Consider the following 23,901-nt stretch of genomic DNA (forward strand, 5'->3'; position numbering starts at 1 on the left):
GCCTGGTATATGGCCATATATCATATATCACAAACCCCAGAGGTGCTTTACTGCTATTATAACCTGGTTACCAACCCAATTAGAGCAGTAAAAATAAATGTTTTGTCATACCCACTGTCTGATATACCATGGCTTTCAGCCAATCAGCATTCAGGGCTCGAACCATCCAACCAATAATCCCAGATTGAACAATGAGCCACATATTTCACCTGATGTATAAGGGTGCATTCGTAAATTCACCCTGACTGTCTACTCCGATTTCACAGCGCTGAATAACTGATGAATTTACGAACGCCTGACACCCGTTGAATATGGCCGGTGTCAGTAACCTTGGCAAAAAAGCGTCATTACATTTTTGCCAGCAGCACAGTTACAGTCACCAACCCTCTGGATAACATGAAAACAGCCTGCCCAGCTCTGCTAGGGTGAGTAAAATGGTAAGAGTGAAGTGTTCTCTCATTTGTGTCTGGAAGTAGCTAGCAAGCTAGCTAACTTTAGCCAGTTAACTTGGTTTCTTGACTGCAGTTTTAAACGCTCGGATCAACCCCTCATCCAGAGCGTCCAGTGTGCGCTCTGAACCAGTCGCTCTGAACGGTCCGAGAGCGAATCGCTATGAACGGTCCGAGAGCGAATCGCTCTGAACGGTCCGAGAGCGAATCGCTCTGAACGGTCCGAGAGCGAATCGCTCTGAACGGTCCGAGAGCGAATCGCTCTGAACGGTCCGAGAGCGAATCGCTCTGAACGGTCCGAGAGCGAATCGCTCTGAACGGTCCGAGAGCGAATCGCTCTGAATTGATTAACGGACAATCTAACAATGCTCTGAATTTAGGAACTCTTATTTCTTGAACTGCATTGTTGGTTCAGGGCTTGTAAGTAAGCATTTCACGGTAAGGTCTACCTACTCCTGCTGTTGTGTTAGACGCTTGTGACAAATAACATTTGATTAGATTTGATGAGAGAAAGCCCAGTATGAGAAAATGGTGCAAATATGGATTTTGGCCGACGTTATGATACTTTTCGCATTGTGAAACATTTTATTTCAAAATAGTTTCCAAAACCGAAATCTATTACGAACAGAGTGGACTACATTTTATAAATTTGACCCTGTACCAAAATACATTTTTTTTTAAGTGTTGGTTAGGAGTGTAAGGGCGAATTTAGTTATTGGACACGCGCACTCTACAGTATAGGCGTTCCCTAGCGGAAATATGCAAATATATGCCAGAACGGCGACAAATGGATATCGTTAGCTCGTGCTGTCTCTGCCACCCTCCTTGCTTGTTCTGCCCACTATGACTCATTTTTCCCATTGGGTTAGTTTATACAAATATTTGGTGTAATCATTAGCCAAACAGTTGCATATTTTGCAACTAAAGCTAGAGTTTCTATTGGACAAATTCAAGTAGATTCAGCCCCGTTTAAGAAACGTTTTGCAACAGAATTGGCGTAATGAATACGCCCCTGGCATATCGTGGCGCATTCAGTGTAAGTGGGTGGAGACTAACTGGAAAACAGTAACGTAAATGTATGCGTTTTGATTGGTAAGTATTTATGAGACAGACAATTTTTCTGGCAAATCACAAGGGAAAATATTCCGCGCAGTTAGTTTGCACAGATCTCCAGACAAGTATTTGTCAAACTGGACACACTCCTAGCTCAATGGTTATGTTTATATATCTGTATTATTTACGCTGCTCCCCCGAAGTATTTATAACTCGTGATGATTATGCAATGTACTGCTGGAAGTGGCGACAGTAAATTAAGGTAGCCCCAGAGGAGGTATCTTATCGTTTTAGCTAAAATATGTTACATCCACACATCTTATTTAGCGAAGTAAGATAGTATAGCGTTACAAAAAAAGTAGGAGCCAAACAAGAGAAGTACATAAAAGGTGAGTATTTTTGGTGTTGTCATATCTTGTCTGGGTCTTCTAGTTGGCTACGCTAACTAACGTCGTTCTGACCCTATAGCATAAACCTTTTCAATACATCTTTGTAACGCCAAACAACCCAATTATTTATATTAAGCTTGTAGGTATATGCTAACGCTACTTAGCTAACGTTTATGTTGCTCGATACTGTTTGCTCCCGAGTGTCGCAACGGTCTAAGGCACTGCATCTCAGTCACGACAGTACCTGGTTCCAGTCACTACAGTACCTGGTTCGAATCCAGGCTGTATCACATCCGGCCGTGATATGGAGGCCCATAGGGCGGCGCACAATTGGCCATGCGCCGCCCGGGTTTGGCCTGAGTAGGCGGTCGTTGTAAATAATAATTTGATCTTAACTGACTTGCCTAGTTTAATAAAGGTTTAAAAGAAAACCTAGCTACATTTGATGAAGGTGTCAAATAGAACCACGTCTAAAGCTGAGAGGTTTCTGGACAGTGAGCAGCAAACACAATCAGCATTCTGGTATTTTCCTAGCTAGCAAGTTATCTAAAATAATCACGTTTATAACTCTTTCATATGATGAAGTTACTGTTACAAGTAACGTTAGCAGGCAGATCAAGATACTATTGTATTTCTTTTGAAGCTGTCATATGATTGTCTGCCAAGAGTAAGTTAGCGAGCTACTGTTTGTTCCTAATAATATTGCTAACTACAGTACCTATCCATACTTTTGTGGTTTTATCTATACCTAGCTGGCTTCATCATTAGTTTCATTAACTATAGACCCTAGTCAGAGGGAAGGTGTCATAAAACTGAACTGTGACTTATTGGTAAAGTACTCAATATAAAATAAGGTGCCTAACCCATGTACCAGTGATGGGATAAAATGTAAGTTAGTCTTAGTGAGTCTGTGAATTTGTGAATCTTCCCTCAGGCATCATGGACCAGTCATCATACCGTTTGCTGCAGATTCTGTCCTTGGCATGTCTGGCCTGTAGGCTCACTTCTAGTAAGTGTACCACTACATTTAAAATTATATTTTTTGCAATTAGGCACTGCTCAGAAGGTGCTCTTATCCAGAGTGACTCAGTCTGATATGTTTGAATAAACCTCTACTGCACATAAACCCTTTAAAGTTGCTGTGTAGCATTGACTTGATGTGTGCTCTGGTCTTTTTCAAGGTTCTTTCAAAAACTACGGAACAATAATCCCACAATCTCCAACAGTGGAAATTGGGAAGGAATTCACCGCTACCTGTGTAGTCTATGACGCTGCTAAAGCCACAGCGGATGACATCTACTGGACGAGTGGTGGCGTCATAGTGCCCAAAGAGCAGTACACCAAGATCAACGACTCAGCTGTTAACGTAACCATAACTATCACCAGGGAAACTGGAAAATGGTTACTTTGTAAAAAGAATGAGTCTCCCTCATCCTTAAACAAAAGTAAAACAATCCACGGGATTGAATTGACCAAAGGGTGTAAGTATGCCAAGGATTTCACATAAATAAAGGGTTATTTCATGTAAAAATGGAACATAATGTCCACGTAATGTAATTATTTGCCTGTAATTTAGGTTTGAATTTAGGTCTTCATTTGGTAAATATCTCTATTTCAATCTCATTTCTGAGTAATTCATTTGGATACAAATGCTATAATTTAGTACAGAAATAAAATCCAAATTCCCCCAAAGGAATATTTCATGTGCGATTTTCTTTCATATTCACACTGAAGGACCCTAAAGCTTTCTCTCAGTGTCAGGGTTGGGGTCAATTCAGTTTCAATTGACTTGCTGAATTGAAATGAATTGATCCCAACCTGCTCAGTGCAGTAGGTCAGTGGCTGTTAGTTTTGTTTCTCTCGCATGAAATAACAGCAGCTGTTTGGTTTCTTGGTCAGATCCTCCTGAGAAGCCTGAGAATTTGTCCTGTATGGCTGTCCAGTTCGACCGACAGATTTCCTCCAATGTGACGTGCACATGGCAGCCTGGGAAAATGGACGAGAAGATAAGCACAACATTCACCTTGTTTGGAAGTGTAATGTGAGTGTCCCTATACACGTGTGTTATGTTGTTTTACCAGGTTGGTCTCATTGAGATAAACAAATCTATTTTACAACAAAGTACTACAGTTTAAAGACATACATTTACACATTGAGCAGACATGAAGCATTGAGGAGGTGTGGTGCATCTAAGGTCAACACATTGACAGCCCCCCCTCCTCCATTGTCCACCATAGAGTTTACTGTGGACTCATTCAGAGACTAGCTCTTGTAATTTCATGTCCTTTTGTAGCTTGTTCCAAGTGGATGGGGCAGAGAACTGGAGTGCTTTTTTCCCCTTCTTTTTTCGGCTGGTCAGTACGGGCCTTAGGCACAGTCAACAAGGTACGGTCATGTGAGCGTAGCCAATATTTGTCTGCAGGACAATGTAGGTACTCCGGTAAAATGAGAGCTGTCTCCGTGTGGCCTTATGAATGAAAACGTACCAATGACTTAGTCCACGAAGAGCTAAGGAAGGCCAGCCAAGTCATATAGAGGCTACAGTGATGGGTGAGAAAGTTAAATGGGGTTAGATGCATGATTGACATCAACATTTAATTGTCAATAGCTTTCAATAATCAATGAATGGAAAACCTGGCTCCAGTTCTGAGAACCCCATTAAAAGTGTATGTGTCTTGTGTAAATTGCAGATTTTCTAATTGTTTAAAAATGTACATCATTATTGTGATTGTCTTATTTATTTTTTTGTCTGGTTCCAAAAATGGTGTGTCAAGATTTGTTTGTGTTCTTCTGCAGTGCCGTAAACCAGAACTACAGCACAAAAGCTCAGAGAAGCAGTGGATGCATCTACTTTGGCAACTTTCCAAACTATATGGAACTGGATATATGGGTAGACGTGGAAAACAATTTGGGGAAGGTTCGATCGGACGTTCTGTTCATAATTGATCCGAATGAAATGGGTAAGTGGAGGCAAACAAACTATCCAAAGGCCTTTTTAAGTTACAATGATTATCTTCTTCCAGAGTTTAATGGTGTGTGTGTGTGTGACCTTTTTTTGCAGTGAAAACGAATCCCCCATTAGACGTCAATATTATTTCAGAGAAGAACTTTTCCAGGACCCTCTTAGTGAGCTGGAAGCACCCTATCCATGAAACTGTTGTCAAACTGAAATACAACCTCAGGTTCTGCACTGTGGGCTCTGGAGACTGGACTGAGGTAAATAGCAACAATCTCAGTGCAAGTTAAAGGGATGATTCACTGCAAATTCAGTTTGTTCAACGTCTTTTAAACTTCAGAAGTTGACTAATGTCGAGATAAGTCTACATCCATCTTTTGTGTAGTCTTATCCAAAATGAATGGAAAGGATAAGTTGCCATTAATAAAATGCCCATGAGTGGTTAGTTCAGGGGTACTCCGGGCAGAGCTAAAAAGTTTGCTGCAATTCTACACATTTTGCCATTGGGTGAAGACATGCTTGCAGTTTTTAAAATATCATCTGATGGTCAATGGGGACACCCGGTCAGTAATTCAACCATGCTTACTACAAGTTTAGATAGATTGGTAAATTAGTCCAGCATCCAGCTAAAACAATTTAGCTGACATGGGCCAATTGAGTGACTATTAGTGACTGACATAACAAGAGAGAACCCCTACTATTCTGACTCTCAACAGTAAGTTGAGACCCAGACTCAGTCTCCCCACTCAAATTTTATTTGGGGAAATTGATCAGCGGGCTAATAAAATATATTTTCAGTAACAAAAATGTATTATTTTCAGTTGTTTGAAGCTGGTGTTCAAAACCGGAAGTAAAAAGATGCAAAAGCGGAACGCGAGGACAGGAAGAATAAAAATACCGTACATCGAACGGTCCTACTGCTTATCAGAGTTGCTTTCATTGAAATCTATAGCTCACATTTCTATGTGAATTTGGTCAGGTCGCCCACAAAGATCCATACTGGTCCTTTATTAAGTAATCTATCCTATTCTCATTCTTAGGTGTTCTCAACAGGGAATCAAACATGTTACTCTCATCTGAGTTTTGTCGGAGCTGTTTCAAATCAGCGTTCTGGTACGCACAAGTTTGTTGCCCCCTCATGTCTGTCAGTTGTCACATCCATTTAATTGATTCTTTTAGGTACCCCCAAATGACACTGAAAGTAGCAAGGAGTCTTTCCGTCTCCAATACCTTAAACCGGACATGGAGCACGTAGTGCAGGTCCGCTGTATGCATCACACGGGCTACGGCTACTGGAGTGACTGGAGCGCGAACTCTACCGCCAGGACCCCAGAGGACAGTGAGTAGCCATGACAACAAGCATATGTCATACTATCATCTTTCATTTAACATTGTGGGCAACCATGTAAAGCTGTAGAACTGAAGTGGTGATAGTGTGTGTGAGTGATTTTAAGTGCAATAATATTGAGTGTGATCCAGGTAGGTAGTCTATATGGGACTGCCCACGTTTTATCATTATGTTTGAAATGGATTCTCTTCTTTACCCAGAGCCTACAAGTAAACCAGACCTATGGAGAGTGGTCATTCCCAGTCAAGGCAAAAGTGAGCGGCGAGTGGAAGTGATGTGTAAGGTAATAAAGACCATGCTGACCCTACTATGCTGATTTATCACTAGCTATATGGCTTGAATAATTGTTGGTGCAGGGCTCTACAGTGCAACAATTTTACTAGTATATGCACCGAAATGTTTTGCTGTACGACCTGAAATTGTAATTTTCGGAGTGCCAGTGCACCTAGAAAAATTACAGATTATAGCTTTAATACCTCAAATATTTTGAATTATGCTCTGAATTATCTCTTTGTGTGCGCTGACATTTTTAATCTTGGGCTTACACGTGCTCCTTGTAACAAAGGTCAGCGTAGAACCCTGTGGTGATTTGTTCGTTGCCTTCTTCCCATCATAGGATCCAGTGGAGTCCAATGGAAGGATACGAGGCTACAACATCAAGATCCAAGATGGAGCCTGGGAGGTTGTGCCGGTCAATGGCTCTGAGCTGAACTCCAGGTCGCAGGAGAGGAAAATTATCCCCCTTTACCAGATTCCACTGTCTGACAAGAGAAGAGGCTCCATTGAATTGAAGGCCTGGAATTCTGTTGGCGAGTCTCCCCGAGCTTCTTTGGGCATTCCTAAATTGGCCCACGGTGTGTGACCTTGTCAGCTATGTTTTCTCTCATTCTTCCTTTGTAAAATGTTACCGATAATAATGAATGATATTGGGTAATATATTATATTAACGTTTTATGTTAATACAATTCTCAAAGCAACAACTGAATGTTTGTCAAAAGATACAATAGTGACGTCATGTGTTCTGCATGTTAGCTGATTGGGTTTGAGATGCTCCTATCATGATGTCATGTTGTACCTGTGTGTGCCTTGTATTTCAGAGCCCCCTCCAGTGGCATCGCTCAGTTGTTTTAACCAGGACAGGAGGCTGTGGGTGGAGTGGCAGCCGCCCAATGTGGAGGCCACAGGGGTGACTGAGTATGTCCTGGAGTGGGTTTCGGTCAGTGACGGCGCGATAGACTGGCAGAGAGAACCTAGACACAACAGGAAGGCACCCATTAAAGGTAAGACTGAGACACATGCTGATGGGTAGTAACTTCTAAACGTGAAATATCCTTATTCATGTTACCATACTAGAACTGAGGTTATGGAAATCTACTGAGTGCAGGAAGAACATGTTATTGAAGGGCTACAGTTTTGGTTCCAGTTCAACAGATGAGGTAGGAAGCCGTGAATTGGGGAGGAGTGAGGAATTGGAGCCGATGTCAGGTAAGAGGAAGTGAGAAAGAACAGGCATTACAAAAGTCTTGACTAGCAACAGATGTATTGGCTGTCTAGATGTGTAAGGAGGAGACTCAGCATAGGAGGAGGGTATAAATACTGGTTCTGGTGTAAACATGTCTTTGTTGTTGCAGCTGTTTGACCCAGTGGGTGAATAAACTTGGTTGGAGCGTTTCCTAGTCCCTTAGTTTCTACTTTTTAAAACATTTTTTTTAGTTAGAACCTAACAATGCCATGTTTTTAACTGACAATTGTCTTGTAGTTTGGCTACTCTGTGGATGTCTTTCTACAGGTTTTGATGATTATGTTGACGAGGGATGAGTTAGATTAAAATAACACATTATTTGATTATATCAAACCCATCAACTAATTGATTATGAAAACTTGTTGATCAATCAAAACTGGGATGAAATACATCTGAACTTTATTGTACTGTTCCCAATCAAGGTACCCTTCAGAGATTTAAGCTCTACAATATATCTGTGTATCCCATGTACTCTGGGTGGACTGGGAAACCATTAACCACTGGATGCTTTCTGGAACAAGGAGGTAAGAAATCAAACTAGTACTGGTCACTACACTACAGTATACACAGTGTAGTATCTACAGGAGTGGTTTCACAGATTAAGAGTATTCCTGGTTTTACAGACATTAAAACTAGTCCTGGACTAAAAAGCATGCTCAATGGAGAATCTCCACTGAAATAGCTCTTCAGTCCAGGACTTGGCTTTATCTGTGTCTCTGAAACCGCCACATAAATTTCAATCGTTGATATACCAGTGTTATGATATTTGCTACAGTAGCTGGTGGCAAACATGTAAATGTTGAATAATGTTAACTGCTGTTTTCCCCACCGGTTCTGGTTGCTGCAGCTCCACTGGAGGGTCCCTCTGTGAAAGTGAGGAGAACAGGGAAGAGCAACGCTGAGGTGGAATGGATGGAGATTCCGCTGGACAAACGGCGAGGCTTCATCACAAACTACACAATATTCTACAACACAGGAGGCAAGGAACACTGTAAGGAAGCCCACCTTGTAGATGTGTTACTATAGTACACCGAACAAAAATATAAACGCAACATTTCAACGATTCTACAGAGTTACAGTTCATTCAAGGAAATTAATCAAATGTAATGCATGTATTAGGCTCTAATACAGAGATGCATCTGTTGGTCACAGATACCTTTAAAAAGAAAAGGATCAGTAGATCAGAAAACCAGTCAGTATCTTGTGCGACCACCATTTGCCTCATCCAGCACGACACATCTCCTTCGCATAGAGCTGATCCGGCTGTTAATTGCGGCCTGTGCGAATATTGTCTCACTCCTCTTCAATGGCTATGTGAAATTGCTGGATATTGGCGGGAACTGTAACATGCTGCCTTACACACATTTTCAGCTTCCAGGAATTGTTAACAGATCCTTGCAACATGGGGGTCGTGCATTATCATGCTGAAACATGAGGTGATGGCAGTGGATGAATGTCACGAAAATGGGCCTTCGGATCTCATCCCAGTATCTCTGCATTCAAATTGCCATTGATAAAATGCAATTGTGTTCGTTGTCCGTAGCTTATGCCTGCCCATACCACAACCCCAGCGCCACCATGGGGCACTCTGTTCACAACGTTGACATCAGCAAACCGCTCACCCACACGACGCCATCAAATTAAAAATGTTATTGGTCACATGCAGATGTTAATGCGAGTGTAGTGAAATGCTTGTGCTTCTAGTTCCGACCATGCAGTAATATCTAACAATTTCACAACATCTACCTTATACACACAAGTGTAAAGGAATGAATAAGAATATGTACATATAAATATGGATGAGCGATGGCCGACGCAGTAGATGGTACAGTATTTACATGATGAGTAATGTAGGGTATGTAAACATTATATGAAGTGGCATTGTTTAAAGTGACTAGTGATACATTTATTACATCAAATTTTTAATTATTAAAGTGGCTAGAGATTTGAGTCAGTATGTTGGCAGCAGCCACTCTATGTTAGTGATGGCTGTTTTAACAGTCTGATGGCCTTGAGGTAAAAGCTGTTTTTCAGTCTCTCGGTTCCTGCTTTGATGCACCTGTACTGACCTCGCCTTCTGGATGATAGCGGGGTGAACAGGCAGTGGCTCGGGTGGTTGTTGTCCTTGATGATCTTTATGTCCTTCCTGTGACATCGGGTGGTGTAGGTGTCCTGGAGGGCAGGTAGTTTGCCCCCGGTGATGCATTGTGCAGACCTCACTACCCTCTGGAGAGCCTTGCGGTTGTGGGCGGAGCAGTTGCTGTACCAGGCAGTGATACAGCCCGAGAGGATGCTCTCGATTGTGCATCTCTAAAAGTTTGTGTTTTTGGTGACAAGTCAAATTTCTTCAGCCTCCTGAGGTTGAAGAGGCGCTGCTGCACCTTATTCACAACGCTGTCTGTGTGGGTGGACCATTTAAGTTTGTTCGTGATGTGTACGTCGAGGAACTTAACAGGTTATTTTGCCCTCACCTCCTCCCTGTAGGCCGTCTCGTTGTTGTTTGTAATCAAGCCTACCACTGTAGTGTCATCTGCAAACTTGATGATTGAGTTGGAGGCTGGCCATGCAGTTTTGGGTGAACAGGGAGTACAGGAGAGGGTTGAGAAAGCACCCTTGTGTGGCCCCAGTGTTGAGGATTAGTGTGGTGGAGATGTTGTTTCCTACCCTCACCACCTGGGGGCGACCCAATCAAAGTCCATGACCCAGTTGCACAGGGTCTTGAGCTTAATGACGAGTTTGGAGGGTACCATGGCGTTAAATGCTGCCCGATACAGTTGAAACCGTGATTCATCCGTGAAGTGTGCATTTCTCCAGTGTGCCAGTGGCCATCAAAGGTGAGCATTTGCCCACTGAAGTCGGTTAGGATGCCGAACTGCAGTCCGATCAAGACCCTGGTGAGGACGACGAGTGCGCAGATTAGCTTCCAAGAGACGGTTTCAGTTTGTGCAGAAATTCTTAGGTTGTGCAAACCCACAGTTTCATCAGGTGGCTGGTCTCAGATGATCGCGCAGGTGAAGAAGCCGGATGTGGAGGTCCTGGGCTGGCGTGGTTACACGTGGTCTGCGGTTGTGAGGCCGCAACTTGAGACATCTGTGGCATTTTTTGTTGTTGACACAACTGCACATTTTAGTGACCTTTTATTGTCCCCAGCACAAGGTGCACCAGTGTAATGATCATGCTGTTTAAATAAACCTGTTGATATGCCACACCTGTCAGATGGATGGATTATCTTGGTAAAGGAGAAATGCTCATTAACAGGGATGTTGAAGGTGTCGCCTTCTCCAATATAAACATGGTGTTCTTAAAGGAATACCTCAGGATTTTGGCAATGAAGCCCTTTATCTACTTCCCCAGTCAGATTAACTCGTTTATACCATTTTATGTCTCTGCATGCAGTTTGAAGGAAGTTCAAGTAGATGAAAGGCTTCATTGCCAAAATCTTGAAGTATCCCTTTAATCATACCTTTTTTATGAATATGTTGTTCTGACTATGGATCCCCTTTACTGTTTACTGAATGAATTTTTGTTTTGTTTTTCAGCAATAGTTGTCTCCCCGGACACCTACTCTTACACAGTGGAGGGCCTGGCCAGCAACAGTAAGCAGGTGGTGCGGATCATGGCCTCTACAGTACAAGGCTCGACAAATGGCTCGGACCTGTCGTTCAATACTCTGATGTATGGTGAGTGAAGCAGTGTTTAACGGACACTTCATGCTATATACTCTGATGTATGGTGAGTGAAGCAGTGTTTAACAGACACTTCATGCTATATACTCTGATGTATGGTGAGTGAAGCAGTGTTTAACAGACACTTCATGCTCTATACTCTGATGTATGGTGAGTGAAGCAGTGTTTAACAGACACTTCATGCTATATACTCTGATGTATGGTGAGTGAAGCAGTGTTTAACAGACACTTCATGCTATATACTCTGATGTATGGTGAGTGAAGCAGTGTTTAACAGACACTTCATGCTATATACTCTGATGTATGGTGAGTGAAGCAGTGTTTAACAGACACTTCATGCTATATACTCTGATGTATGGTGAGTGAAGCAGTGTTTAACAGACACTTCATGCTATATACTCTGATGTATGGTGAGTGAAGCAGTGTTTAACAGACACTTCATGCTATATACTCTGATGTATGGTGAGTGAAGCAGTGTTTAACAGACACTTCATGCTATATACTCTGATGTATGGTGAGTGAAGCAGTGTTTAACAGACACTTCATGCTATATACTCTGATGTATGGTGAGTGAAGCAGTGTTTAACAGACACTTCATGCTATATACTCTGATGTATGGTGAGTGAAGCAGTGTTTAACATGCTATATACTCTGATGTATGGTGGGTGAAGCAGTGTTTAACAGACACTTCTTCATGCTATATACTCTGATGTATGGTGAGTGAAGCAGTGTTTAACAGACACTTCATGCTATATACTCTGATGTATGGTGAGTGAAGCAGTGTTTAACAGACACTTCATGCTATATACTCTGATGTATGGTGAGTGAAGCAGTGTTTAACAGACACTTCATGCTATATACTCTGATGTATGGTGAGTGAAGCAGTGTTTAACAGACACTTCATGCTATATACTCTGATGTATGGTGAGTGAAGCAGTGTTTAACAGACACTTCATGCTATATACTCTGATGTATGGTGAGTGAAGCAGTGTTTAACAGACACTTCATGCTATATACTCTGATGTATGGTGAGTGAAGCAGTGTTTAACAGACACTTCATGCTATATACTCTGATGTATGGTGAGTGAAGCAGTGTTTAACAGACACTTCATGCTATATACTCTGATGTATGGTGAGTGAAGCAGTGTTTAACGGACACTTCATGCTATATACTCTGATGTATGGTGAGTGAAGTGTTTAACAGACACTTCATGCTATATAGTGTTTAACAGACACTTCATGCTATATACTCTGATGTATGGTGAGTGAAGCAGTGTTTAACAGACACTTCATGCTATATACTCTGATGTATGGTGAGTGAAGCAGTGTTTAACAGACACTTCATGCTATATACTCTGATGTATGGTGAGTGAAGCAGTGTTTAACAGACACTTCATGCTATATACTCTGATGTATGGTGAGTGAAGCAGTGTTTAACGGACACTTCATGCTATATACTCTGATGTATGGTGAGTGAAGCAGTGTTTAACGGACACTTCATGCTCTATACTCTGATGTATGGTGAGTGAAGCAGTGTTTAACGGACACTTCATGCTATATACTCTGATGTATGGTGAGTGAAGCAGTGTTTAACAGACACTTCATGCTATATACTATATCTGATGTATGGTGAGTGAAGCAGTGTTTAACGGACACTTCATGCTATATACTCTGATGTATGGTGAGTGAAGCAGTGTTTAACGGACACTTCATGCTATATACTCTGATGTATGGTGAGTGAAGCAGTGTTTAACGGACACTTCATGCTATATACTCTGATGTATGGTGAGTGAAGCAGTGTTTAACGGACACTTCATGCTATATACTCTGATGTATGGTGAGTGAAGCAGTGTTTAACGGACACTTCATGCTATATACTCTGATGTATGGTGAGTGAAGCAGTGTTTAACGGACACTTCATGCTATATACTCTGATGTATGGTGAGTGTGAAGCAGTGTTTAACAGACACTTCATGCTATATACTCTGATGTATGGTGAGTGAAGCAGTGTTTAACAGACACTTCATGCTATATACTCTGATGTATGGTGAGTGAAGCAGTGTTTAACAGACACTTCATGCTATATACTCTGATGTATGGTGAGTGAAGCAGTGTTTAACAGACACTTCATGCTATATACTCTGATGTATGGTGAGTGAAGCAGTGTTTAACAGACACTTCATGCTATATACTCTGATGTATGGTGAGTGAAGCAGTGTTTAACGGACACTTCATGCTATATACTCTGATGTATGGTGAGTGAAGCAGTGTTTAACGGACACTTCATGCTATATACTCTGATGTATGGTGAGTGAAGCAGTGTTTAACAGACACTTCATGCTATATACTCTGATGTATGGTGAGTGAAGCAGTGTTTAACAGACACTTCATGCTATATACTCTGATGTATGGTGAGTGAAGCAGTGTTTAACGGACACTTCATGCTATATACTCTGATGTATGGTGAGTGAAGCAGTGTTTAACGGACACTTCATGCTATATACTCTGATGTATGGTGAGTGAAGCAGTGTTTAACGGACACTTCATGCTATATACTCTGATGTATGGTGAGTGAAGCAGTGTTTAACAGACACTTCATGCTATATACTCTGATGTATGGTGAGTGAAGCAGTGTTTAACAGACACTTCATGCTATATACTCTGATGTATGGTGAGTGAAGCAGTGTTTAACAGACACTTCATGCTATATACTCTGATGTATGGTGAGTGAAGCAGTGTTTAACAGACACTTCATGCTATATACTCTGATGTATGGTGAGTGAAGCAGTGTTTAACAGACACTTCATGCTATATACTCTGATGTATGGTGAGTGAAGCAGTGTTTAACAGACACTTCATGCTATATACTCTGATGTATGGTGAGTGAAGCAGTGTTTAACAGACACTTCATGCTATATACTCTGATGTATGGTGAGTGAAGCAGTGTTTAACGGACACTTCATGCTATATACTCTGATGTATGGTGAGTGAAGCAGTGTTTAACAGACACTTCATGCTATATACTCTGATGTATGGTGAGTGAAGCAGTGTTTAACAGACACTTCATGCTATATACTCTGATGTATGGTGAGTGAAGCAGTGTTTAACAGACACTTCATGCTATATACTCTGATGTATGGTGAGTGAAGCAGTGTTTAACAGACACTTCATGCTATATACAGTGTATTCAAAGTATTCAGACCCCTTGAATTTTTCCACATTTTGTAGATTGAGGAAAATCCTTTTTAGAATTGTAATCCTTTTTTAAGAATAAGGCTGAAACGTACCAACATGTGGAAAAAGGGAGAAGGGGTTTGAATACTTTCCGACTGTTCCAGTACTGTTCAATATATTCTGTATCCCTATAATGCTTTGTCTATGTAACATCCTGACATTGTCTCAATCTGCAATATGTCTAGAATCTGCAATATGTCTAGTTAAGACCTCCAGTCCTCAACACTTTAAGGTGCAAATACATTTAATAGTCACTACTTGATTCTATTCTGTGTCCTCCAAGCTCTTTTCCCTGCAGTAGTTGTACTAGATCTTCAATCTGTGTTTGTCCACAGGTTTCTTTTTTTGAAGGAATGTTTTCCTGACAAATGGTTGTCCGTTCTAGTGTCCTTTTTTAAAATGTAATTCTGTGTGTTTGTCCCTCAGCTCCTGGGCAGATGGAAGCCACCGTGGTGTCTGTGTGCATCGGCGTCCTGTTTGTCATAGTGCTCACTGTGTCCCTCTGCATGTACAAAATTGACTTGTAAGTAACAACCACACACTATTGAATTGTTTGAAATAGAATGTACTACTCTACATTTTACATTTTGAATGTGTACAATTGCTTCAGTGTGATGTTGAGTTGTAAGAGCGTTGACTCAGGGTTGTGTAACACAAATTAATTGTAACCCCCCGAGTCAGACATATTTGAAGAATTCTGGCACGATTGCGCTTTTGACTTCAGGTACTCAACAATGTTTATTGAAACTTGCATGGCAGAAACTCTATGGGAAGAGAGACTGCAGATTCTTTCAAACAACTTTATTATCAGATTTGCAAAAGTGAATCGGATCAACCATCACTAAGAATAGTTCAGAGTTGAAAGCTTCACAAATCAAGTTGTCTCCTTTTATGGAAAGTACATACTTGTATTTTTGACAGGATGCAGATGTGCAGAAACAGCATGTAAAAAGTCATTTAGCTTGTCTGTGTAGATTAAGATAGCTGATATCGCCACGATTCTCTGTTCCTCCCTGCTCTTCCCACATAGCTAAATTCCTGCCGATCGTCAACACATACTGCGGTCACACCCAAAAGGCTCATAAATCTAATACGCTCAGATGTTATGACTTAGTCACACAAGACAAGTTTGTATCAGTAAAAAATACTATCATATAACAATGGACAATTATTTTAAGTCAAACAGCATAGTATGTCATGAAAATTAATTTCCTCCACACTTGATAGCAGATTAGTTCAACCATGCTCTCTTGCTGATGCGTTACTGCTGGGACAAACACTTCATACCACACATCAGTGGGTCTGTGTTTTAACAAGTAAACACTCCCAAGGAAAAACATAGGACTGTGTATGGGGAGAGTTTTATTCCTAGCGCCTTTGTCCATTGCTCAAGAGCCTTCACTCATGATAATACAAGTCTAGTGTGTGATACTAAATCGGCGTCCCAAATGGCACCCTATTCCCTATATAGTGTACTACTTTAGACCAGAGCCCATAGGGAATATGGTGCCATTTGGGATGAGTCCTAAACAACATGTTCTAATGAAACTCTGTCCCTTTCTTCTGTAGGATAAAAAAGATCTGGCCACCGGTTCCAGATCCCTCCAACAGTACTATCGCTAACTGGTCGCCTGATTTCCCCACCAAAGTAAGTTGAAGTGCCTCCTGTGCTGATCTATGAGAGTTCAGAACATCACACTGGCTGAGTCACTTTTTTTTGACTCACAGTACCCTCTGTAATTTTTGGGACAGGGAAGCGTTCTTCCTTTAGCTCTATACTTCAACAGTTTGGATTTGAAACCAAACAATGACTAGGAGGTTAAAGTGCAGACTGTCAGCTTTAATTTGAGGGTATTTTCATCCATATCAGGTGAACCGTTGTCATTGTATTTTCACTTTTATTGAAAATAAGAATGTATTGTTTTTTAAACACTTCTGCATGAATGTGGATGCTACAATGATTACGGAAAATCTTGACAAGTGTGAAATTTACAGACGCACAAACATACCTCTCCAAAAAACGCTATCCTCCCCTGTTATTGTAATGGTGAGAGGTTAGTATGCCTCGGGGCTATGATATAAAATGCTATCCTCCCCTGTTATTGTAATGGTGAGAGGTTAGTATGCCTCGGGGCTATGATATAAAATGCTATCCTCCCCTGTTATTGTAATGGTGAGAGGTTAGTATGCCTCGGGGCTATGATATAAAACACTATCCTCCCCTGTTATTGTAATGGTGAGCGGTTAGTATGCCTCGGGGGTATGATATAAAACACTATCCTCCCCTGTTATTGTAATGGTGAGCGGTTAGTATGCCTCGGGGGTATGATATAAAACACTATCCTCCCCTGTTATTGTAATGGTGAGCGGTTAGTATGCCTCGGGGTATGATATAAAACACTATCCTCCCCTGTTATTGTAATGGTGAGAGGTTAGTATGCCTCGGGGTATGATATAAAACGCTATCCTCCCCTGTTATTGTAATGGTGAGCGGTTAGTATGCCTCGGGGTATGATATAAAACACTATCCTCCCCTGTTATTGTAATGGTGAGAGGTTAGTATGCCTCGGGGCTATGATATAAAATGCTATCCTCCCCTGTTATTGTAATGGTGAGAGGTTAGTATGCCTCGGGGTATGATATAAAACACTATCCTCCCCTGTTATTGTAATGGTGAGCGGTTAGTATGCCTCGGGGGTATGATATAAAACACTATCCTCCCCTGTTATTGTAATGGTGAGCGGTTAGTATGCCTCGGGGGTATGATATAAAACACTATCCTCCCCTGTTATTGTAATGGTGAGAGGTTAGTATGCCTCGGGGTATGATATAAAACACTATCCTCCCCTGTTATTGTAATGGTGAGCGGTTAGTATGCCTCGGGGGTATGATATAAAACACTATCCTCCCCTGTTATTGTAATGGTGAGCGGTTAGTATGCCTCGGGGGTATGATATAAAACACTATCCTCCCCTGTTATTGTAATGGTGAGCGGTTAGTATGCCTCGGGGGTATGATATAAAATAAAATGCTAACCTCCCCTGTTGTAATGGTGAGAGGTTAGCAAGTCTTGGGGGTATGATATGTGTCTCTCTGTAACTTTCTCACTCATCATTATTCACTATCCATAATCATGGTAGCATCCACATTAATGTAGAAGTGTTTAGAAACATTCTATTCTTCATACTTACAATAAAAGTGACTCCAAAATGACGATACATTATTTACCATTAACTTCTATTGGGCACAAATAATCAGAAACACAACCAAAACAAACAGCAAATGCATTCAACAAATGTGTAGTCACAAGCTTGACGTAATCATTGCGTGCTTTGAATATGGGACCAAATACTAAACTTTTTTTTATTACTTTAATACACAATTGAAGGGGGGGGGCTCTAAACGGTTCCCCCGATATGGATGAAAATACACTCGGATGAAAACTTAGTCTGAACTTTAACCTCAGTCATTGTATCATTTCAGAGCCAATCCACCACCAACAACAACCGCAACAACAACATGTGTCACTGTCCTAATAACTATGGAGGCCACTAAATTGATCTGTGATGAGCTATGAATATTTACTGGGATCCTGTCTACTCTCCACTGATCGTAACATCATTGTGGTTGTGTGAGCAGTACGTGTGGTTCTCCTAGATGACAGGTGATAGGACCAACAGGTCAAAAATAATTGTTTTATTCGCACCGTTCAAACAATTTGGACCGCTATAGTCACCTTAAATGTTTCTTTGCATTTTGGATTACGGTTATCAGTAGACATTTATCTACTTTACTTCCCTCACTACTTGGAGTGGCTGTGGCCCTCCTCAGGCTCTCTAGCTATGGCCCTCCTCGCGCTCTCTAGCTGTGGCCCTCCTCAGGCTCTCTAGCTGTGGCCCTCCTCAGGCTCTCTAGCTGTGGCCCTCCTCAGGCTCTCTAGCTGTGGCCCTCCTCAGGCTCTCTAGCTATGGCCCTCCTCAGGCTCTCTAGCTGTGGCCCTCCTCAGGCTCTCTAGCTATGGCCCTCCTCAGGCTCTCTAGCTATGGCCCTCCTCAGGCTCTCTAGCTATGGCCCTCCTCGCTCTCTAGCTATGGCCCTCCTCGCGCTCTCTAGCTATGGCCCTCCTCGCGCTCTCTAGCTGTGGCCCTCCTCGCGCTCTCTAGCTGTGGCCCTCCTCGCGCTCTCTAGCTGTGGCCCTCCTCGCGCTCTCTAGCTGTGGCCCTCCTCGCGCTCTCTAGCTGTGGCCCTCCTCGCGCTCTCTAGCTGTGGCCCTCCTCGCGCTCTCTAGCTGTGGCCCTCCTCGCGCTCTCTAGCTGTGGCCCTCCTCGCGCTCTCTAGCTGTGGCCCTCCTCGCGCTCTCTAGCTGTGGCCCTCCTCGCGTGTGACCCTCCTCGCCCTCGCGCTCTCTAGCTGTGGCCCTCCTCAGGCGCTCTCTAGCTGTGGCCCTCCTCGCGCTCTCTAGCTGTGGCCCTCCTCGCGCTCTCTAGCTGTGGCCCTCCTCGCGCTCTCTAGCTGTGGCCCTCCTCGCGTGTGGCCCTCCTCGCCCTCGCGCTCTCTAGCTGTGGCCCTCCTCGCGCTCTCTAGCTGTGGCCCTCCTCAGGCGCTCTCTAGCTGTGGCCCTCCTCGCGCTCTCTCGCTGTGGCCCTCCTCGCGCTCTCTCGCTGTGGCCCTCCTCGCGCTCTCTCGCTGTGGCCCTCCTCGCGCTCTCTAGCTGTGGCCCTCCTCGCGCTCTCTAGCTGTGGCCCTCAGGGTTGGGCTCAATTCCATTTCAGTTCAAGATGAGAATTAAAAATGTAATTCATGCGTTGCAAAATCCTTGAAGATAATGGTTTGTTTTTCAGTCCAGTTAACTACATAGCGTTTTCGCTATGTAGTTAACGTTAGCTAGTGCTAGTCGGCTGTACCTGTGCCAAGGGCATTCCCTCTTCTATAGCTTGTTCTCCATCTTAAAAAAAAAAATGGTGGGCCAACATGTTTTCAGTACTTTTATTTCCATGACTGATCAAAACTCATCGTCTCTCTCTGCAGCAGACATATAGTGAGCAATCTGTTTGTCACATCATATCGCAATAAAATCGCAGTATCGAAATATAATATATCGAATCACAATCATATCGTATCTACTCCCCTGTAAGGTGATGATATGGTGAGGTCCCACTGTGTGGTGGTGATATGGTGAGGTCCCGCTGTGTGGGGATGATATGGTATGGCGAGTTCCCTCTGCGTGGGGATGATATGGTATGGCGAGCTCCCTCTGCGTGGGGATGATATGGTATGGCGAGCTCCCTCTGCGTGGGGATGATATGGTATGGCGAGCTCCCTCTGCGTGGGGATGATATGGTATGGCGAGCTCCCTCTGCGTGGGGATGATATGGTATGGCGAGCTCCCTCTGCGTGGGGATGATATGGTATGGCGAGCTCCCTCTGCGTGGGGATGATATGGTATGGCGAGCTCCCTCTGCGTGGGGATGATATGGTATGGCGAGCTCCCTCTGCGTGGGGATGATATGGTATGGCGAGCTCCCTCTGCGTGGGGATGATATGGTATGGCGAGCTCCCTCTGCGTGGGGATGATATGGTATGGCGAGCTCCCTTGCTATGTTTAAAAAATAATAATAATAATAATTTTCTCCACGATTTTCATGGTTTCCAATTGGTAGCTGCAGTCTTGTCTCATCGCTGCAACTCCCGTATGGACTCGGGAGAGGCAAAACACAGCCAAGCCGCACTGCTGCTTGACAAAATGCCCACTTAAACCGGAAGCAAGCCGCACCAATGTGTTGGAGGAAACACAGTGCACCTGGCGACCGTGTCAGCGTGCACTGCGCCCGGCCTGCCACAGGAGTCGCTAGTGCGCGATGGGACAAGGACATTCCTTCTGGCCAAACCCTCCCCTAACCCGGACAACACTGGGCCAATTGTGCGCCGCCCCATGAGTGCCGGCTGCGAGCCTGGACTCGAACCAGGATCTCTAGTGGCACAGCTAGCACTGCCTTAGACCACTGCGCCACTCGGGAGGTGAGGTCCCTCAGTATGGTGATCATATCGTATCGTGATGTCCCTGGCAATTCCCAGCCCTAATTACTATGCCTTTCTATTCACTAAGCACATGTTGCTAGATGCAGATCTGCATCCATTTCAGTCATTTGACCATTTTTATTTTCTCAGTGTATAATAACATGGATGTGAAATAGACCTTACATAGAACTTGACTTAACCCTCCTTTTCAATCTCAGGCTGTCAGTCCCAAGGAGAGTGTGCTGGGCGACGTGAGTGTGGTGGAGGTGGACGTATTCGACAGGAAGTCGCTGTGCGAAGAGGATAAGGCGGGCCTGCCGCTCAAGAAGGACAAGTACCTGTCGGAGGAGCACAGCAGCGGCATTGGCGGCTCTTCTTGCATGTCGACGCCACGCCAGAGTGTCTCGGACAGCGAGGAAGGCGGTGACTCGGGCCAGACCACGACCAGCACCGTCCAATACTCGTCGGTGGTGGCCTCCAACGGCTACAAGGGCCAGTCCCCTTGTACTCTGCCCCAGTCCCCCTGCACTCTGCTCCAGACCCCCCAGTGCGGCTCCTCACAGTCCCAGACGCCCAGCTTTGCCCGCTCTGAGTCCACCCAACCCCTGCTGGACAGCGAAGAGAGCCAGGAGGGCAGTGGGCAGTCCCACCAGCGGAACCCCTACTTTAGCCGTTCACCTGTGGCTAGCGAAAGCAGAGACCCGGGGGACAGGAACCAGCTGGAGATGGAGGAGCAGGGGTTCGCTTCGCTCCGGTTCTGCCCTCTGGAGGAGGGGTCACAACAGACCACGCCCACAGATGAGGGACAATCCCCTGACGAACAGCCAGGCCCCGTTCCTAGCTATATGCCTCAGCTGAGGGGCCACAGGCAACCGTGTTAGGAGAGGAGAACAAATGGTGACTTTAGTTCGAAGTCGTCTCACTTCATTCATTTATCCCTCCTTTGTGCCTTGGTTCATTTCAGACATTCATTTATCCCTCCTTTGTGCCTTGGTTCATTTCAGACATTCATTTATCCCTCCTTTGTGCCTTGGTTCATTTCAGACATTCATTTATCCCTCCTTTGTGCCTTGGTTCATTTCAGACATTCATTTATCCCTCCTTTGTGCCTTGGTTCATTTCAGACATTCATTTATCCCTCCTTTGTGCCTTGGTTCATTTCAGACATTCATTTATCCAGCCTTTGTGCCTTGGTTCATTTCAGACATTCATTTATCCAGCCTTTGTGCCTTGGTTCATTTCAGACATTCATTTATCCAGCCTTTGTGCCTTGGTTCACTTCAGACATTCATTTATCCAGCCTTTGTGCCTTGGTTCATTTCAGACATTCATTTATCCAGCCTTTGTGCCTTGGTTCATTTCAGACATTCATTTATCCAGCCTTTGTGCCTTGGTTCATTTCAGACATTCATTTATCCCTCCTTTGTGCCTTGGTTCACTTCAGACATTCATTTATCCCTCCTTTGTGCCTTGGTTCACTTCAGACATTCCGTTCAAGATTTCAAATGATGAATTACGTCGGCATATTATTTTTCCTACAGACATCCTAACTTTGCCTCATTAAATCTCTTTTTAAGTGGATGACAGTTTGGCTCCAAGCCTTCAGCTTGTATGTGGAGTTTTTGTTTTAACATTCCAAGAAGCAAATAGACCACTTTTTCATGTTATCATCAGTGTAATACATGGGATTCTGAGATGCTGTATCTTATAGGTAAGACTAGACAGGCAGTGCATAACATCTTTTCTCTTAGCAACCACCATCTCAATCAGTTCACATGACAGACAGGAGTTTATAGACACAGGTCAGGCATTACTAATCAATGATGAACATCTGATTTTCATCCTTACAACGCATATGCTGTACATGAATGTAATTAACAGATCTCGTCGGTCTCAAACAGCAATGTCCCAGAAGAGCTAGGCACCAAACAGTAGAAAACAGGGAGGAGCTACATGGATCTGTCCAATAAGAAATGCTCATTTTCGCTAGTCGGCCCTAATGAAGATGACTGTGTTCCCAGGATGGTAGATTGAATGGTAACGTGTTCCAGTGTGGCATATTTTCTTTTTTCTTCATAGTATCTAGGACCATGTCTATGGACTGAAGTAATGCCTCACAATGAAAAGTTTACTCAATTTAAAAGCCTCTTCGGTCGCTAGTGAGCTTTGTACTGTTTATCATTCGTTGTGTTAGCTTCACCTGTCTTCACCTGTCAACTTGATTTATTGGACATAATTTGGCAAGGTATGCGCACACCTGTCTATATAATGTCCCGAAACAAAATGTGGGAAAAGTCCAGGGGTCTGAATTCTTTCCGAATGCAGTGTAGAATAGAAAGGAGGACTTAAAGGAAGCCAACATGTGACACTAACCAATACAACAGGACCCCTTGAAATATGCTACACTAGTCAGTATATGACTGGTGACATGGTGTCATTTCAGGTAGGGAATCGGTAGAAAAACTGTTTGACAAATGTATATTTTGCCTTTTTACAATGCCTTAAGAATTTTTATTCGAGGTCAACTTGACATGCTGTTATGAATTCTGCTCCAAGTCATCTTTAGACTTGATCTGTTGCCAAAGACCTTAATACCCAGGAATTACTAAATGTTTCATGTTCATTTCAAAATTCTATGAATTACTACTATTTTTGTTTTTAAATACAAGAATTATTTTATTTTAAATTGTTCCGTTAATAAGGACATTGTGGTTAAATTTAACGAAAGGTAAAGCAGTGCTATGCAAGTTCCCTGCCCATCTGGTTCCAGGTCAGATTTAGAGAGATTACTGGTACAGTATTATATGTACTGAAAAGGAAGATTGTGTATTATTTCTTACAGGTATATCTTTATTTTTTTTATATTAATTAGTTTGTTTGTTTTGTCATGAAAATAGTTTGTTTGTAATGTATAGGTCTCAACTGGACCTCCAAATGAGTTTCTACAGCAAGGAGTATGCTCAGAAATTAATGTACTTTTACCTACATTTGAATGTTGCTACTTATGAAAACTATTCTGACATCACTCAGTTAACACTACATTTCCATTGTATACAGAGAACAGCGTAGTATTTCACTGCATGCAACCATAACATACACCCTTTTTGGAGCAGTCTTAAGTATGAAATAAACTAGTTTAAATGCCTGATTTTTGTCTTCATTTCATAAAGTCAACAGTATTAACCATGTGACGGAATCCACAGTGTTACGTGTTATCCATGTGAAGCAATCCACAGTGTTACGTGT

At 43.0% G+C, this 23,901-nt stretch overlaps 1 protein-coding gene across 3 annotated transcripts; it reads left to right on the plus strand.

The window, feature by feature from the left end:
* The first annotated feature begins 283 nt into the window (after window positions 1–283).
* On the plus strand, window positions 284–23,800 carry LOC118388046 (interleukin-6 receptor subunit beta-like). 3 transcript variants are annotated; one of them, XM_052525144.1, is made up of 16 exons: window positions 284–425; window positions 2,826–2,900; window positions 3,073–3,372; window positions 3,791–3,932; window positions 4,688–4,851; window positions 4,953–5,107; window positions 6,027–6,186; window positions 6,396–6,478; window positions 6,812–7,049; window positions 7,293–7,475; window positions 8,140–8,241; window positions 8,565–8,708; window positions 11,257–11,397; window positions 15,064–15,160; window positions 16,207–16,285; window positions 20,874–23,800. In XM_052525144.1, exons 2-16 carry the CDS (start codon window positions 2,831–2,833, stop codon window positions 21,534–21,536), a joined length of 2,721 nt encoding a protein of 906 aa, XP_052381104.1. In that variant the 5' UTR covers window positions 284–425; window positions 2,826–2,830; the 3' UTR covers window positions 21,537–23,800. The 3 variants fall into 3 exon arrangements, with proteins under 3 accessions (XP_052381104.1, XP_052381103.1, XP_052381105.1); XM_052525143.1 differs by lacking the exon at window positions 284–425 and adding an exon at window positions 1,630–1,891; XM_052525145.1 differs by lacking the exon at window positions 284–425 and adding an exon at window positions 2,345–2,413.
* The last annotated feature ends 101 nt before the right edge of the window (window positions 23,801–23,901 follow it).

The sequence above is a fragment of the Oncorhynchus keta genome, chromosome 9 (assembly GCF_023373465.1).
Source record: "Oncorhynchus keta strain PuntledgeMale-10-30-2019 chromosome 9, Oket_V2, whole genome shotgun sequence".
Classification (NCBI taxonomy): Eukaryota; Metazoa; Chordata; class Actinopteri; order Salmoniformes; family Salmonidae; genus Oncorhynchus; species Oncorhynchus keta.

Bases quoted from the DNA above. Each gene is read 5' to 3' on its own strand.
- LOC118388046 (XM_052525144.1), top strand. From the start codon at position 2,831: ATGGACCAGTCATCATACCGTTTGCTGCAGATTCTGTCCTTGGCATGT. The intron at 7,050-7,292 runs GTGTGTGACCTT...CTTGTATTTCAG, and splicing joins CATTCCTAAATTGGCCCACG to AGCCCCCTCCAGTGGCATCG. The intron at 8,709-11,256 runs GTAAGGAAGCCC...TTTGTTTTTCAG, and splicing joins CACAGGAGGCAAGGAACACT to CAATAGTTGTCTCCCCGGAC.